Source organism: Onychostruthus taczanowskii, unplaced genomic scaffold (assembly GCF_017590055.1).
Source record: "Onychostruthus taczanowskii isolate IOZ18803 unplaced genomic scaffold, ASM1759005v1 scaffold20, whole genome shotgun sequence".
Taxonomy (NCBI): domain Eukaryota; kingdom Metazoa; phylum Chordata; class Aves; order Passeriformes; family Passeridae; genus Onychostruthus; species Onychostruthus taczanowskii.
The window spans coordinates 4161375-4177787 of record NW_024499240.1 but is presented as its reverse complement, the minus strand read 5'-3'; the positions used below and the strand labels follow the sequence as shown (position 1 = coordinate 4177787).

Sequence of the window (16413 nt, the reverse complement as noted above, 5' to 3'; positions counted from 1 at the left end):
TCATCTACACTTAATATGCAATTTTTGTCCTAAATATGAATTTAAAAAGCCAAGTATGAGTCATATGCAGGCAGATTTAATGACTCATTGCCGCAATGGATTTAACCACAAGTGCTGATCCTGCCTGCCATTAGGTTGTCTGGCATTCCCTCTTGGAACCACTCCTCTGGAAGGGGGGCCCTTTCACAGATCTGTGCTCCGGAGAGCTAAGATAAGAAGTTAAATGAGATTTAAAGAATTAAAAAAAAAAATATTTTGTCACACAAAGAATAAAATTCCAGGAATTTATTGCTATATGTATGCTTAATCCATTAATTCATCTTACAGTAGTCATGAAGTGCCAAATTGTGTGCTACATTTAACATTCCATGTATTCCCTTCCAAATGCTGTTTTACAGTGGGTATATGAAACAACTCAGCAGTGGTCACGAAACATGGCTTGAGCATCTCTCAAGAGCTTAAAGACAAAGATTTGTGTACAAGCTGAATAACAACATATCATTTAACAGGCCACTCAGCAATTTTAACAGAAATATCTTCAGGTGGAAGTTTTGCAGCATTAAAATTCACAACTCAGACTAAACATTCTCATCCCCACTGTAGAAAGAAGACACTTGCAAAGAACAAGAACTATGGTACGTAAATGTCACACGCAGGACCCGCTTCATTTCTGTCAGAAGCAAAAATTGCTGATTATAAGCAAGGACAAGCCTAGCAGGGTAAGGCTGTCAGCCTGTATTAAAAACATACACCTCAGAGTTTGGCAGTGGAACTCTGTTTACCACCTTGACTTTTTTTTGGTAACATACAAGTTCTTCCTCCCCCCCCCCCCCCCCCGCCCTTTATAAATCCCCTTTTATTTTTATTATACTTCCATATTATTTACAGGACTTCTAAAGATTAAGTACAAACTAGTATGAAATTAATGATAGCTTACTTTTCAAATATGTATCCCATGGCTAAATAAATACCAAGCCAATCCAACAGAGTGATCTGGAGTTATGATTCAGAAGCTTGTGTATCTGTGATTCCAGTTGTTTTTTCATTAGCTGCAGAGGATTCATTTGATCTGTCAACAATAGGTGCCCTGGAGATTGGGGTAGCACTATCCAAGGTGAGTGCAGAGGTCTCCTCTACATTTTCAGGAGTGCCAGGGTTGATGGAAAAGCTTCCAGCTTGAGTGATCGAGGGAAGCAAATCTGTAGGCACTGGAGATGCCTCTGTGACCAAAGGAAGCATAGGAACACACTTGGGTGGCACTGACAGAGGTGTTATTCCCATTAGATGCAGAGGTGGCAACGGGGGAAGGGGTTGCAAACCTGAAGAGAAAAAAGGGGAAAAAAGAAGGCAGTGAGCTGCTGCACAGCACAGACAGCTCAAATGGTGTTTGTGCAGCACTGACTCAGCAGGCTCATTTTCAATTTTCAGGTTTCAGAATTGAAGAATCAGAGTAAATTCAAGGTGGCTTGTACCTCCCCAGAAGACTAGGTATTTAATGCATTAGCACTGATGACTAGGTTTTTCTGGCTTTCACTGAAACTGTCAGAAACAAGAAGTTAACAAAAACCATATTCTACACAAGCTTCCAATACATTTTTGCTTGCTCCATGAGCACCTTCAGCAGTTTTGCTGAATTCAAAACTATAAATCTAATATTGGTTCATAATTCTGGCATTTAGTTCAGGGAGCTCCAATCCCCTCATCTATCTTACAAGGGAACACTTCATATTTTTTTTACCCAAAAATAATATACTTTTACTTTTGGCACAATTTCTGAGATATAAATCGAGTAATAAAAAAAATGAAACACCTAAACACAGAAATAGAATTAGTTTATCTAAAGACATATTCCTCATCTACCAGATCTGGGCACTAACATCCACCCCCATCTCAGGTAAACATTTAATTTATCCCCTTTTCAGGACCCCCCTAAATGGGTCTAAATTAGATAACTCTAATTACAGAGTTTCAGTTTGCAGAAGTACATACCAGGCTGTATCATTTCTGGAACAATCTGTGGTGCAGGTAAATTAAGTTTGGACAGATCAGTCAGGTTAGGAAGCCCTGCTGGTAATGGCATCAGACCTAAGAGAAGAGTGGAACAATTACAGCTGAAAACTTAAAATTGTCTTTTTCTGACTATTTCTTAGATCATGCGGATAATTTAAAATGTGCTTTAAATCTTGATTATAATTTTTACATGGAAGAATGCCAATTCACCTGAATTTCAGCTTTTAAGTTGCACAATGAGAACAGATACCTACTGCAGGAAATCTGGACTAGCAAATACATAATCCCAAATATTTCAGATTTTTCTGAGGAAAGCAGAATCTTATTTCAGAATTAGAAGGTTTGCATTCCAAGTTCAGCTTTCAACAAAGGTGGTTGTTTCACCACAGCACTATACCAGAAGTTTTCCATTCCCAATTTGAGTGGCAAACAATAATAATATGATTACATAGACAGTACTCCCTGATCCCTAATATTGATCACTCTCTTATTAGTCTTTTCTGCTTAGTTCATGACTAGAGTCAATCACAAAAATGTATATCAAAAGGCAAGACAAAGGAACTTTCAAAGTCAGAAAGGACTGAAAGTAGAAGAGAAACATACAATGAATGTGACACATGCCCTTCCATCACTGTGTTTGCTAGGGAACATCCTTCTGCTCCTGAATTTTCCACTTTAGAAAAGCTTTATTTCTGGGACAAGGGCTCTATTTGTACTATGTGTTATTTCAGAAAAGGCTAGTTCAGAAATAAACTGTTGCTACTACAGTATGAAGACAGAGAGGAGGAAAGTCTTAAAGCAAGGCCAGGGTATAGAGATTTTGATCTTCACCTACCCACGAAGGCCATGAAGGCTGACATAATCTGATTCAAAGAGCTTTCAGGTCAGCTACATGCAAATTATTTTTTTTTTAATCTGAAAAAAGCTGAACTTCATACAAATTCACTTGAACTTTAAGCCTCCAGTATATTTAGTAAGAACAATTTCACTAGAACATTCATGCAAATTGCAAGAAATATTCTAATTTGCTTTTAAAAAAGCCATGATCCTCTTCAGAGAAAAAGGTGAACAGAAACCTTGTATAAACAGAGCTTAGGGAAGCGGTGGATTAGGCGCTGGGGAAGAAAAGGACAGTAATCTTTTTCTTCCTAGATAAAATAGAAAACTACTAACAAGTACAGCTGCTGTGAGAGCTCTCTGCCCTTGTTTGCATGCACTGAGCTCTTGTGCACATGGTTAGAGGCTGTCCCTCGAGCTTATGTAACAGATACATCTTTATCTACCTGTCTCGTAACAAGCAAAACATAAAATACAGCTCCTTCAGTGTCCTGGAAGGCACAATTGAGTCCTGTACCAGCACACCAATGCCACAGCAAAATCCTGCACAATCCTTATTTTACCCCTTGTGAATACTTCTGGAATAGCAGTGTTTGAAATGTTCATTATTATCAGGAATCAACCATGCTGTAGAAAGACTCTTGCTTGTATTATACCAGTTTAAATTCCTATATAATTCAGAAACAGTAACTGCAACATCAATTCTATACTGTTAGCCCTGTATTTATACTAGAATAGTGATCAAGCTGAGTATTTAAGATGGGTTTCCTAAAATGTTGCAAATAGCAAAGCAAAACCTTCCTGAGAAATCCTGAACACTACATCCACTGTGCAGGGAACTCTAAAAGGTAAACTTGTAACTCTTGTTGCCAGGTCACCCCTCTGTGCTGCAGACATGCTGTGAACACACTGCAAGAAAAAATAGTTCTTTCTTCACAGCGTAGAGGTTGCACAGAGAGAGATCTTACATGAAATGAATAATCTGTATCAAGTTACACCTTCCCCAAAAAAGCAGTGGAAAAGGCAGCTCTCTTCCCTTGCTCCCGTAAGATTTTTGTTTCCGAAATGTTTTAAGATAATTTACCTACTCACCTGGTAATGTAGTTGCTGGGTTAACTGGTGGCACAGAGGTAAGGGACTGACTGACTTGTGGTGGTAAAACACCTGGTGGGGTACACAGGGAAACAACATTGATTTTAAGCATACAACACTTCCTCTTCTTTCCCTAAGGAGTACAAATAAATAATTGCTCATAGGAGTATTACTATTAGCCTTAATATTAAAATGCTGATAAGCCAAATAGTATTCTAAGTAACACATATGGTATTTTTAATAGAAGCTGTTTGCAACTACTTTGCGAGCAAGTAAGGCACAAATCCAGTACATCAGCCTTTTTTGTTGAGAAAAATTTAGGAGAAAGTTTTATTCTCTCTTCAGTTCTGTCTATTCAATTAATTAGAAACATCTGTGAGAACAAGAAAGTCAGAAAAGCCATGCACTTCAGGTCAGTTCCTTTCAATACCAACCTGTGCTGAGAACATTACCTACAGTAGTTGAAGGTGAGCTAATAGAAAGTCCTGAGAGACTCTGCTCAAGGCCTGCTGACCCAGGAGGGAGGGTGGCTGAGGGATTAACTGATGATAGCTGAACCTTATTGATAGAGAAAAGAAAGTTCCATCATTAGGGTTTGTTTCTACATCAACCAAGAGAGGCAGAAAAGCAATCAACGTCATCATCCATTTTTACCAAGCCGAAGGAGAGGGACCACAACTTACCTCTGTGAAACCATCTTTGAGGGGACTGAGAGATGCACTAGGCAACTGCCCTGGGAGAGAGATTTTCTTTCCCTCTTCAAATGGGCGAGTAGGTATCCTATGCAAATATCCATAACCAATGCCACATCCTAGGCTTTTAAAATATGAAGATTTTTAAGTCAGGTAAGTGACTTTACAGCTACAGACTATAGCAAGCAATGCATGAACAACTCAAGACACCAACAAGTTTCGAGGTAAATGCTGTACAACCTTCCCCTCCTGCCCCCACACTGCCTCACCTTCTATGGAGAAATAAACAATACAAAACACTGAAAGGAAATTCTGTAGCTTTAGCAATAAATACTCAGCACAAAATAAAATTTATTACTATTTAAACCAAGCAGCTATACAGCTTGAAATTGAACTCTCAGTTCTTACTTGCAATGCTGTGTTCTGGCTACTCACAATACTTCAAGGATATACCACAAGCTAATGACTATTTGGAATTTAATGCAGAAAGAACCATTGCACTTTACGCACTTCTGCACTAGCTAATTTACTGATTTACACCCCTCTTATTAGTAAGTGTGTCTGAATTTCAAGTAAATACATAATTTATTAGAGGAGAAACACTTCTGATATAACAACACCCTGTCCTTATCTTTGTGGAAAAGTTAAACCCAGCAGTTTTCAGGATGGTGCTGTAAGAAAGTTGCCCCATCTCCCTGTAACACATTGTCTCCTTACCTGCCTTCTCCACCCCAGGCAGAATTTGGAGTAATCACCACTTCCCGACAATTATCTGTGTCTGTGTTGTACACATAAAGTTTTAATGGCTTTGCTTCATGTGTTTCAATAAGGGAAAAGAGATCTTCAGACTGCAAAAAGATAAAAATGAGTAAGGGCTTTCTTGTCCTTACTTTATCATTTGGCATTAGATCGATCATCCTAGTCCTGACTTTCTGTAATGGACTCTGGTAACAGCCACGGTGCTGCTGTTTTATCAAAAGGCCAACTTTAAAATGTGTCCTGCTAGCACAACTCAGAAGGCGTGGCACAACCCAGATTTGACATCTGCTATTCAAAATATTAATTTTAGAGTACAGAAGCTTGTATCTGACCTCATGAAGACATTTAAGAGCCGTTCTTATCTCCAGGACTGCCTTTAAGAAGAGGCACCATGCCAGAGCTCCTTCCTCTTTGCATCTGCTTTCCATTCACACTGAACAGCGACAGAGCCAGGGATGTTTCAAACTGCCCTGGTACAATTGTGGTTTTAGTTTTTAAAAAATAAAGACCTTATTTTTTATACTTACCTCATTCATGACAGTATCTGCTCCAATGATATAGTCACTATGAGGTCTAAGTCCAGCTAATGCAGCAGGAGAATTTGGCTCCACTTCCTAGTTTTAGGATGGAAAGTTACAAACACTATGTAAGTGTAAGGGTATAGCAGAACAGACGGGTATGCACTTCACACAAGCTCTGTGTCACACAAACTGGTCAAGTTTTCGACACAGTAACAAGCTAATGAAACGCTGGCTCCATGGCAGTCCCTTTCCATATGGTCTGGTGTTGTACCAAATACAGTACCTCTGAGTACTGTACACACCCATTCATTTAAATACAAGACTCGACAATACAGTGACAAACATACATCCATGTGGGAAATGAATCTGTAGAGAATTCTCAAAGCCTGACAGAACGTTCAAAGAAGGTTCAAAAGTCTACCCAAACCCCAATTCAATCAAAGCCAATTTGCTCAGTGGGACCAGTTTGATCTCATGCTTTGTTACCATGCACATCCCGTGCAAGTTACTTTTCAGCAGGAAGGCAGAAACACCAGTAATGAGAATACTTCCGAGCCCATACGTACCAAGACGTGCCAGACGTTTTCATTAGCCCCATCAAAGCTGCAGAAGCGAATGCTCACTCCCAGCAGGCCCTGCCCACCCCACATGTTGCTGGGGGTTACGGATGTTTCTCTCAGTTCCAGTGTTTTGCTACTGTACACAAGCATTTTTACAGGTTTTTCAACGTTTGCTTTCAGCAGGTCCTTGAGAGTGTCATTGTCTTTATTCTGCAAATGTTTAAAAAAGAGCTTGGGTAAGTGTTTGACAGAACAAGCATCCGGTTCTACAGCAACACTTGTATTCCAAAGGTGCTACACTGCACCAGAACATGTTCTAACAGCTGCTTTGTAACAAGCTTCCAGTCCCTTCCCAATTCTACAATACAACTCTGGAAAAACCCTGGGACTTCACAGTAACAGGTCATACTTTCCAAAAATGAAAACACTTCGACTGGTTCAGAGGCTTTCTTGAATCCAGGCATACTGGCACAGAGCTTCCCACAGCTGGTTTTTTCCACTGCTATTATGGTCTGTTGTTTGACAATAGCTCTGCTTGGAAGCTCCCCCCGTGCCTCCTGCCCAGCCAACAGCTCTGACAGCAGCTTTTCATCAACCTGTTTGGTGTGTGTGAAGTTTGTGAGTTCTTGTGGAAGCAAACAGAACCAGGAGGGCACTAGCATAAACCATGAGGGGCGAATCAGCAGGCAGTTCTGCCTTGGTACAGATGTCTGCAGAGAGCATCTGTCTTATCCTCCAGCTAAACGCAATAGAACTGTTCCTACAGGGTGAAGGAAATCAATTCCTGATGCAGTTTGCCTTCCTCACTTTTAAAGTAAGAAGAAATATTTTACATACATTTAAATAAAACAAATCAGTTGTTTTACCTATAAATATCCAATTCTCAACACATTGTTTCTATTAACAGTTATAAAATAGCAATGCACTTACCAATCTTGAACCATTAATGGACACAATAAAATCAAAGAATGGCTCCAATCCAGCTCTATGTCCAGGTGAGTTTTCTTGTACCTAACAAATTTAAACAATAATTTAGTAAAAGTGTTCCAAAGCTAATTCATAGATTAGAATTATATTTCTGCTTTTGCCAACTGTAGTTCTAGAAGCTACTAATGTTTGTGTATATAATTTTAAAATATTCAAATACAATCATATAATCTATAGAACCAAAATATCCCTCCCTTAAGAAAATAAAATACAGATATTTCAAAAGAATTATCATTTATAAATTGAGGAATGACACAGGAGTAGCCACTCCCTGGGAAAAGCAGTGCTTAACAGTTGCATCAGATAAGTTTTAAGCATTTGTTTCAAGAAAGGAGATTATAGTGAAAGGACGAGGTTAATGAATTCTGAAAAGGTTGGTTAAAATTGCTGTCTTTCCACAGTAGTACCAACACTAGGCCTTGCTTTTTATCTTATGCTTACTAAAGGAATAGGAGAGTCACATCTGTAAATAGCACAGGCTGTTATCTCGTGATTAGACATCACTGGTGACATTCTTGAGACACAGAGGGCATCTGTACAACCAGTGATTTCACTAATAAACCTCCAGGTTGCAGGAAAAGAGACACGCGATTTTGCAGCCGTGGCTGCTCAAGTAAGACAAGGCCCACTAAGACAAGGCCCAAGTTTTGGATACACACTACTCCCAGAAGCTAAAAGTATGCTTTTAATTCCAAATGGAATAACTGAGAGACATTTTGCCAATGTCATTTTTTCACTATCGCTTGCATTGCTGACAATGAAAAGTAACTCTAAACATGGCTGTCAGATTTTTCCTACAGCTTTTTTGGTGAGTACACTCTTCTTCTGAGTGGAAGCTGATTCATTTTACCCACTGCCTTTTTCTTTTGTGTACTACAATCACCTTCCAAAAAGATCTAAAAAACCATTACCCTTTGCAGCGCGGTTCCTTACATTACGTATTATTCTACCTGACAGAAGTGGTAAAAATGTATTTGATTGTTCAACACTGGCCTGATTCTGCAGGAACTGAATTTTCTTAATATGACTTATCTAGAACAAAATATTCTAACATGGAATTTGAAAAGTGCTTGATTACTAATAAAACTGTTCTTCTAGAATTTTATTTCTCTCGGCCCAACACGTTCACAAAATCAGAGCTTGGAAAAAAACTCAGATTACTTGTGGGTAACAGATGCCCAAAGCTTAGAACATTAGTCACATAATCTATGTCTGGAATTAGTGATTCCAGAGTCACATCACACACACACAGATTGCTGTCCAAGATTTGTAAACCAGCAAAGAAGTATGAAATCAACAACATCCCAAAGTAACAAGAATCACTGAGGCAACAATAACATCCCCAAAGTCCACATTTATAATTTCTAACTAGGACTTGAAGTGTGTCTGTAAAAGTGTCTCTTTTCAAGGATCTATAGGATCCTTGGAAATAATTTCCCACAGCTGAGGTACAGGTATTCTCCCTCTCCAAGTATTAAGTATGTGGAACCACATCTCCCAGTCCCAAATATCCTGCAGTCCCTCTACGAGACCCAAACTACTGCCTTACACAACCTGTCTGTTCCAGATGCCTCTCACCAAGCACAGCCAGAGATCAGACACCAAACTGTGCACCAGGTAATAAGGTAGAAGTATAAGCTGAGCTGCATGGGGCAGACACCCTGGTTCCAGCTGCACAGAAACTCCCAGCACATTGTGGACGTGGCTTTGGCACTTGTGGACTGTTTCCAGAGCTCATTTAACTGTAGATATTCAAACTTGCAGTAATGTATGGTTACCTGAGGAGAGCCTCCACAAACAGAAATTTTAGCTTAGGACAAAAGCCACAGAGAGGCTAAAATTCACTATATGAATTATTCTTCCCAAATGTAGAAGCATTTACTTACACTGAATACTCGAGACCTCCCCGTCAAAGAGAGGTTAAACAGTTTTGTGAAAGGAGAATCAAATGACTGCTTTCCTATAGAGATGATCCATAATGGTATTCTCAGACTTGCAGTTTCTCTTGTAATCAAATCATTCAAAACATCCTCTCCTTTCCTGGGTTTGAGTAGTGATTGTAGGAGGAGTTTACGCTGTTGTTCTTCCCTCAGTTTAGGGAAGTGACATGAAAATACTCTAATAACCTCTCTCCCTCTCTCTCTTATTTCACCATCTATTGCATAGGTCATACAGGAACTTACAGTTTGTGTTTTTAATGAACCTGACATGCAGGCTTTATACCAAAATTAAATAAATCAGCATATGGTTCCAGAACTTTCTGGGGAAACAGATTTAAAGACATAACATGTGTTAGTTAAACCTCAGCATTAAAAATCAGTACATCCAGCATAACGCATCAGATTTTTGGGACTGGATATATGTCATGGCCTTGAAATTATGAAAGGCCAAACTTCATCTCATTCAGAGATTTTCCTCCATTTCTAAATGAACTTCTCTGAAATAAAAAACCAAATCATACCAAAATCACAACAAAGCTCCTGCATCCTGACAATATCCCTCCCTAATGACCTCCAAGAGATTATATCTTGAACACTGTGAGCCAAGAGCGGCCAGTATTCAATAGAGCAACTTTTTGAAGTAAGATGGAGTACATACAATAAACTAGAACTACATATGTTCAGCATCCATCAATGGCAAGCTCACTGACACCTGGGATGAATAAATAATTTACTCAAAACTTGTGTTCTGCCCCAGACTGATGAAGGGACTGGGAGAGTTTACAAGTTCCAAATGATTCGTTTGCAGAAAGTATCTTCAGACGTTGAACTCCTTGTCCCAAACCCATCACAATCCTGAACACCTCTGCATGGTTTGTTTCTAAGTGGGCATGTAAAAACTACCAGGAAGCTGCAGCTGAAAGGAATCAAACCCTTACAGTTGTGCCAATCACGCCTCAGAAGCAGGTACGCGCATGCCTTCTGTCATCCTGCTGTGCGCAGGTTGTCACAAAGTTTCCCATTTCCTTGGCCTACCTTCACTGATGGAAAAGCACCTGGCAGTTCCAGAAATGTCACCCAGAAATTCTGAGTTCATTCCCCATGAAAGTCTCCTCCTTAAAGAAGTGACACACTCGGCCCTGCACAACAATGGCACTGACCCCATGCTGGTTTTGTCACACCACCTTACTTTCAGTCACTACCTGCTCAATTCACCACCACCACACAGTGCCAAATGCACAATACAGCTCTCTGCTCCCAGCAGAGGATAAACATGGACCTTAGAAAATACAAGGACACAAATTATTCCACCTCTACTAAGGATGGAGATAATAATGATTCCATGGATCTGTACATAAACTCTGTGCCTCCTGAGCAATCTGGCTTTATGCAGCTTTGCTGGGTGCCCCAAGTAGCTATTTAGTAACTTGCCTTTGTAATTGAGTAATTGCTGAGAAATAACCAAGTAATACCATTTACAAGAGATGCTACTGCAGGCAAGGTACCATCCCCAGCAGCCTGGGAAGCCTGATTCTCTCAAAGCCAGCTGTTATTTCAGAAATGCAAGTCACAGACCCGTATGGGTAAATGCCATGATTTTGTATCAATAGAGACAAACAGTGGCACAGAAAATACAAAGAGACTGCAGCAATGCAATGCCAGAGCTTTTTAAGAGCAGATTAAGAAAACCTCTATGAAATGCTGAATATCAGAGGGCAGAAAAGGACCTCACACAGTGCTGCAGGGTTTCAGTTTCTCACCAAGATGACAGCAGGGCTGCTGAGTACATAGATCACACACTGATTTCACTTTTAATTCACTGTCAAGAATTGAACAGGAAAAGGGCTTCAAGGTCAATACACCAATTTTAATTTGCAGTACTGAAAAGACTTTCCTGTCTTTCCATGTAAATACACTAAGGTTTTTCTTTGCTGAACACTGTTCCCAACACTACCATTCTATACCTACACAGTACACATGGCACATTACATATTTTAAGAAATCTGCTCAGCAGCACAGTGGTCACAATTTGAAGCCCCAAGAGAGCAGTGCAACTGCAAATGAAATTAGGCACTGAAATGTGCATTTTTCAGAGGCAGATGAAGGCTCTGACCACTTCTGAAAGCCAGCTACCTTATACTAGTTTGTAAACTTTCAGAAGCTTAACTTCAAGCATTAAATACACAACTTCCAAGGCTTTCTTTTTTCCCCACATAAGAAACTCTTCCCAGTATTCTACTTTATTCGCAAAGAAATACTGAAAGATTTTTTGTAGTTCTTCCACCCACTCCATAACTGGCAGTAAAATTTCATTACGTATCATATATAAGCAATTACTTCTAGAGCTCTAGAACCTCTTTGATTTTTGTCAGTTATTTTAATACATTACATTGTATACCTGTATTTAATTTCTTGATGAAACACCGTTTCCAAAAGAAAAAGCTTTGTAAGTTTTCAGTAAGAAAACAGATTCTATTTATGTAGATAACCTTTTATTTTAGCACAGAGAATTTAACTCGAGCTTTTAAAATGTGAACCTCCCTTAAAAGATCATTTCATGCAACACGTTTATATCACTATTAAAAGAAACCAAAGCCCATAAACAAGAGAGGGAAATCTAAACTTTGGGCACTGCTGCTCAGTACCTTTTAGGGAGAACGCCACGTAACATGGCAGCATACAAATTTCTCACACATAAGAATTCTTACATAGAATCTTACAACAATTTAGTTTGAAAAAGAGCTGTATGATCATCGAGGCCAAGCACTAACCCAGCGTTGTCAAGTTCAGCATTAAATCTAACCCAAAGGCCACATCTACACATGTTCTGAATGTTTTCAGAGATGGTGATTAAACCACTCCCCTGGGCAGCCTATTCCAATACCTGGCCATCCTTTCCTAAAATCCAGTCTCTAAATCTCTCCTGGTGTAACTTGAGGCTCTTTCCTCACTTGTTACCTAAGAGAAGAGGCTGACCCCCACTTTGCTGCACCCTCCTCTCAGGGAGCTGTGGAGAGCCATGAGGTCTTCCCGGAGCTCCTCTTCTCCAGGCTAAACACCCCCTGCTCCTTCAGCTGCCCCTCACAGCTCTGGAGTTATGCTCCAGAGCTTTTTTGGATCTGGTCCAGAGCCTTCAATGTCTGTGTTGTACTGAGGGGCCCAGAACTGGACACAGCACTCGAGGTGTGACCTCACCAGTTGCCCAGTACAGGAGGACAGTCACTCTCCTGTCCCTGGTGGCCACATTATTCCTGATCCAGGTCAGGATGCCACCGGCCATGGCCGCCTGGGCACACACTGGCTCATGTTCAGCTGCTGTCAACCAGCATCCCTGGACCTTTTCCACTGGGCCCCTTTCCAGCCACTCTGCCCCCAGCCATTGGGATGTTGTGATGTCATCTACTAGCTGAAGAAACTGTATCAGCCTGGGCAAACTACAGCAGTTTCACACTGCTGAGCAAGAAAATTACTCAAAATGTTCCTTCATTCTGTTTGGAAGAGCAGAAACAAACACATACTGAGTAATACACAGAGTCAGCCAGTTGGTCTAATCAGCCACACACCTTATGCTAAAGGAAACTTGAGGAGAATTGCTTCAAACAAATGACTCATTACTAGGTCTACTTATGAAGAGACTTGGGCAACAGAACACTTGGCAACTTTTTCTCCCCTTACCAAAAAAAAACCCAAAAAACCCACAATAACCACCTACATTTGAATGTCTAGAAACCAACAATGCAACCCAGAGCAACTTCTGCTGTCAAGTATGCATATGATGAAATTCTTTTCCTTTGACAGCACCTCAGCCCTGGAGGGTTCCTAATTCCCCTTCCAACTGCACTGCTGATAAAGCTCACAATGAAAGCAATATTGCACTGAATATCAGCAGAAGTAGCCAAAAGAATTAAGTAATCTGCAAATCTTACATTGAAAATTAATGATAGTAGTGTTCACTTGTTGCATGTATTTCTGTTCCTGTCTGAAGTGAGCAGAGAGAGAGACTTTTTACTAGTTTGGTGGGGAGACAGCATGCACAGTCTACAAGTCTCACTGTAAAAAACCTGTAACTCACACAGTCTCAGTCTGCTTATCCCTCTGGCAACTTGTGCTTGGCTCCTACAGGCACACTGAACAATGTAATCTCTTTGTTTCATGGCCATTTAACACATATTTTCATTTATCTGCCTTACCCAATTTCTTCCAGTAATTGAAAAATTTTTCTGACATTTTTCTAATTTTCCCACATGTAATGAAATCTTTTAAACAATCACTTTACATTATTTACAGAAGTTTGGTGTTATCAAAGACATCTGATCTTACTTGGATTAGATCTGTAACACTGGAAGACTACTGCTGTTTTCCTTCTACCATTGCCATTTACTTCATTAAAGTACTGAGCTCAGAAGGAAAACGTACTTGAGAGTAAATCAGAACAAAACAGCAGTTTTGCTTGACCCCATGCTCTGCTGAAGGTCAATCCATGCAGACAGAGCACTTGCAGAGCTCCTCTAACAGCGTGAGCCCAACGCTGTCTGTAACAAACTTACTACAGAATGGCAACTGGAAAATCAAACTTGGAAAAACTACACAGAAATTCTAGTCACACTGATGCGTGCCACATGCATTTCAATAAAATCATCCCAAATTACAACTCTTAGGCTGGGATCATGATGCAGCTTAAGAAGCCTGTCCACAGACAGATAGTAATCACTCATTATTGTGGCATCTCAGGATATCAGTAAGAAGACAAAGCAGTGAAAAACAGAGGTATCAGTCTTTTTACGACAGCAGGCAGGTCCTTTCCTGCATTTAATATAAATAAGGATGTCATCTTGGAAATCAACTCCTTTAATGTGCACCTCTCAATTACATTTACAAAGACTGGCAATCAAACACTGTCATTTTGGGTCATAGCAAAAACATTACAACAAAAAAGTGCCTAAATGAAAACAAAAGGCGCCAGATCCAAGCAAGATTACAAGAAAAAATGAGTGGATTCTACTTCATAAAAGAGATTAATCTCAATTTATTAACATGCTTTAATCAAACAGTATGAACTCATAAATCTGATGTAACTGATACTCCAGCTGCAAAGTACATAATGGTTTTACAAGTCTCCAAAGTAAAAAGTTAATGAAATTTACACTGTACTATGCTAAAAACCGGAAAAAAAAAAAAAAGTCTGCCAGTTTTACCAAGCAGCAGGAAAGTTTTTGTGGGGGAAAAGGAGAAGACAAAGTGGACTAACATAAATTAGTAATGCTGGACTTTTATTTACCATTAATATTAAAAGGGAGGAAAAAACCCACTGTGACTTTAGTCCATACATTAATTTTAACAGAATGTCTGGATTTGATCAGAACATCAGCATGTGCTTCTCAGTAGCACAGAACTTATCCAAAAGGCTCCAATTCCAGCAAGCACAGCAGCCCAGCAGGGTACCCAGAGTGAGAGCACTCACACTCGGCCCGGGAGGCAAAGGCACCGTGCTGCGGGCAGGGACTGACTCCAGCAAGGTCCCTGTACCCCAGCACGGCCTCAGATTCCAGGGCACGACCGGGGAGCCATTCTGTTCACTGAAAGCAAAAGGAAGGACTTTCAAAAGGCTGTTCACAGAACCTCAAGAAAGCAGCCTAATAAGGTATTTTGTATTTCACAAACAAAGTTTTGTGGCCACAACGTGAACAAAACCAGGGTACCTATGAAAAGCAGTACTTTCAGTGGAGTTGCAGCCCTCAGTTGTAGCTGCCCTGTGAGCACCGTGACCCGACAGCCCCGCACTGCTGCGGGTGCCAGCAGCTACAGCCCAGCCCAGCCCAGCCCACGATGCAGCGAGCAGGACGAGCCTGACGCGTTATCCCGGGGGCACCTGAGCGCAGCCCGGAGCCGCGGCTGGGCTGCGAGCGGCGGCTGCTGCAGGAGGGGCCGCCTCCCCTCAGAGCTTCGCTGCCCAAACCCGGCATCGCTCCCACGCGCCAGCCCCGGCCTGCTCGTGCGGAGGCACAGCCTGGCGGCACGACCCGGCCCCGCATTTGTTTATTCGGGACCAATTCTTTCTCCAGACTTCCCAATCCGGGAGCGGCAGCGCGGGCCCGGCGCGCCTCAGCGCTCCCAGGAGCGGCGGCGGAGCGCGGGCGGCCCCGCTGCCCAAGCGCGTCCCCGGGGCCGAGCGGGGAGCGCGGCGGGGCCGCCCCGGGAGCCCCCGGGCCGCTCCAGCGCGGCCCCACGGCGGGATAGGCCCCGCGCCCACGGGCTGAGTGTCCGGGGCGCCGGCCGGGCCGCGCCGCCCTTACCCGCAGGACGTGGTAGCCCTCGGTGCCGCCGCCGGGGATGTCGATGCTCTGCGAGGCGCCCATGGCCGCAAACGCGCCGCGACGGGGACGTGGCACCGCGCGCTGCCCCCGCCCGGCGCCGGGCGGGCCCTACGGCGGCCGCGAGGGGCCAGGCCGCGCGCCCCGGTCTGCAGCCGTGCCGCCCCCTGGCGGCCCAGTGCGGCGCCATGTGCTGAGTGTGTGCACAGAGCATAAAGGTGGCAGGTCACAACCTGCGCTTCCTTCTCCACTCCCACAGCTCCGAGCGCCGCTGCCCCTGCGGGGCCGAGCCGGGCGGGGCTGCGGGGAGCGCCGGGAGCGCGGGAACCGTCTGGGAGCGGGAGCGGGAGGAGCGGCGCGCCGGCCCAGAGCAGCGAGAAATGCTGCCCAAGGGACGAATTTTGAATTAACCCGTTCCAGGCACGCACCGCACACTTCAGCGCGATAACGGGGCCGATCCTCGCTGCCGACCTGTTGGAGCGGGAGAGCCGCGGGCTGCCGGCCGCGCCCCACGCCGGCAGTGACATCCTGCCCGGAGCCAGCCATGTCATCCTGCCCGGAGCCAGCAATGTCATCCTGCCCGGAGCCAGCCATGTCATCCTGCCCGGAGCCAGCAATGTCATCCTGCCCGGAGCCAGCAATGTCATCCTGCCCGGAGCCAGCCATGTCATCCTGCCCGGAGCCAGCCATGACATCCTGCCCGG

At 42.7% G+C, this 16413-nt stretch overlaps 1 protein-coding gene across 2 annotated transcripts; it reads right to left on the bottom strand.

Annotated features, from left to right (window-relative positions):
* Nucleotides 1-273: 273 nt before the first annotated feature.
* On the bottom strand, nt 274-15830 carry GORASP2 (golgi reassembly stacking protein 2). Of its 2 annotated transcripts, none has more exons than XM_041403648.1 (10): nt 15692-15830; nt 7402-7482; nt 6478-6681; nt 5918-6004; nt 5349-5479; nt 4623-4755; nt 4374-4497; nt 3940-4011; nt 1990-2085; nt 274-1319 (listed from the first exon to the last, which is right to left on the bottom strand). In XM_041403648.1, the coding sequence occupies exons 1-10, from the start codon at nt 15752-15754 to the stop codon at nt 1000-1002; spliced, it is 1311 nt and encodes a 436-aa protein (XP_041259582.1). In that variant the 5' UTR covers nt 15755-15830; the 3' UTR covers nt 274-999. The 2 variants fall into 2 exon arrangements, with proteins under 2 accessions (XP_041259582.1, XP_041259583.1); XM_041403649.1 differs by having other exon boundaries at nt 4392-4497.
* Between the last annotated feature and the right edge of the window lie 583 nt (nt 15831-16413).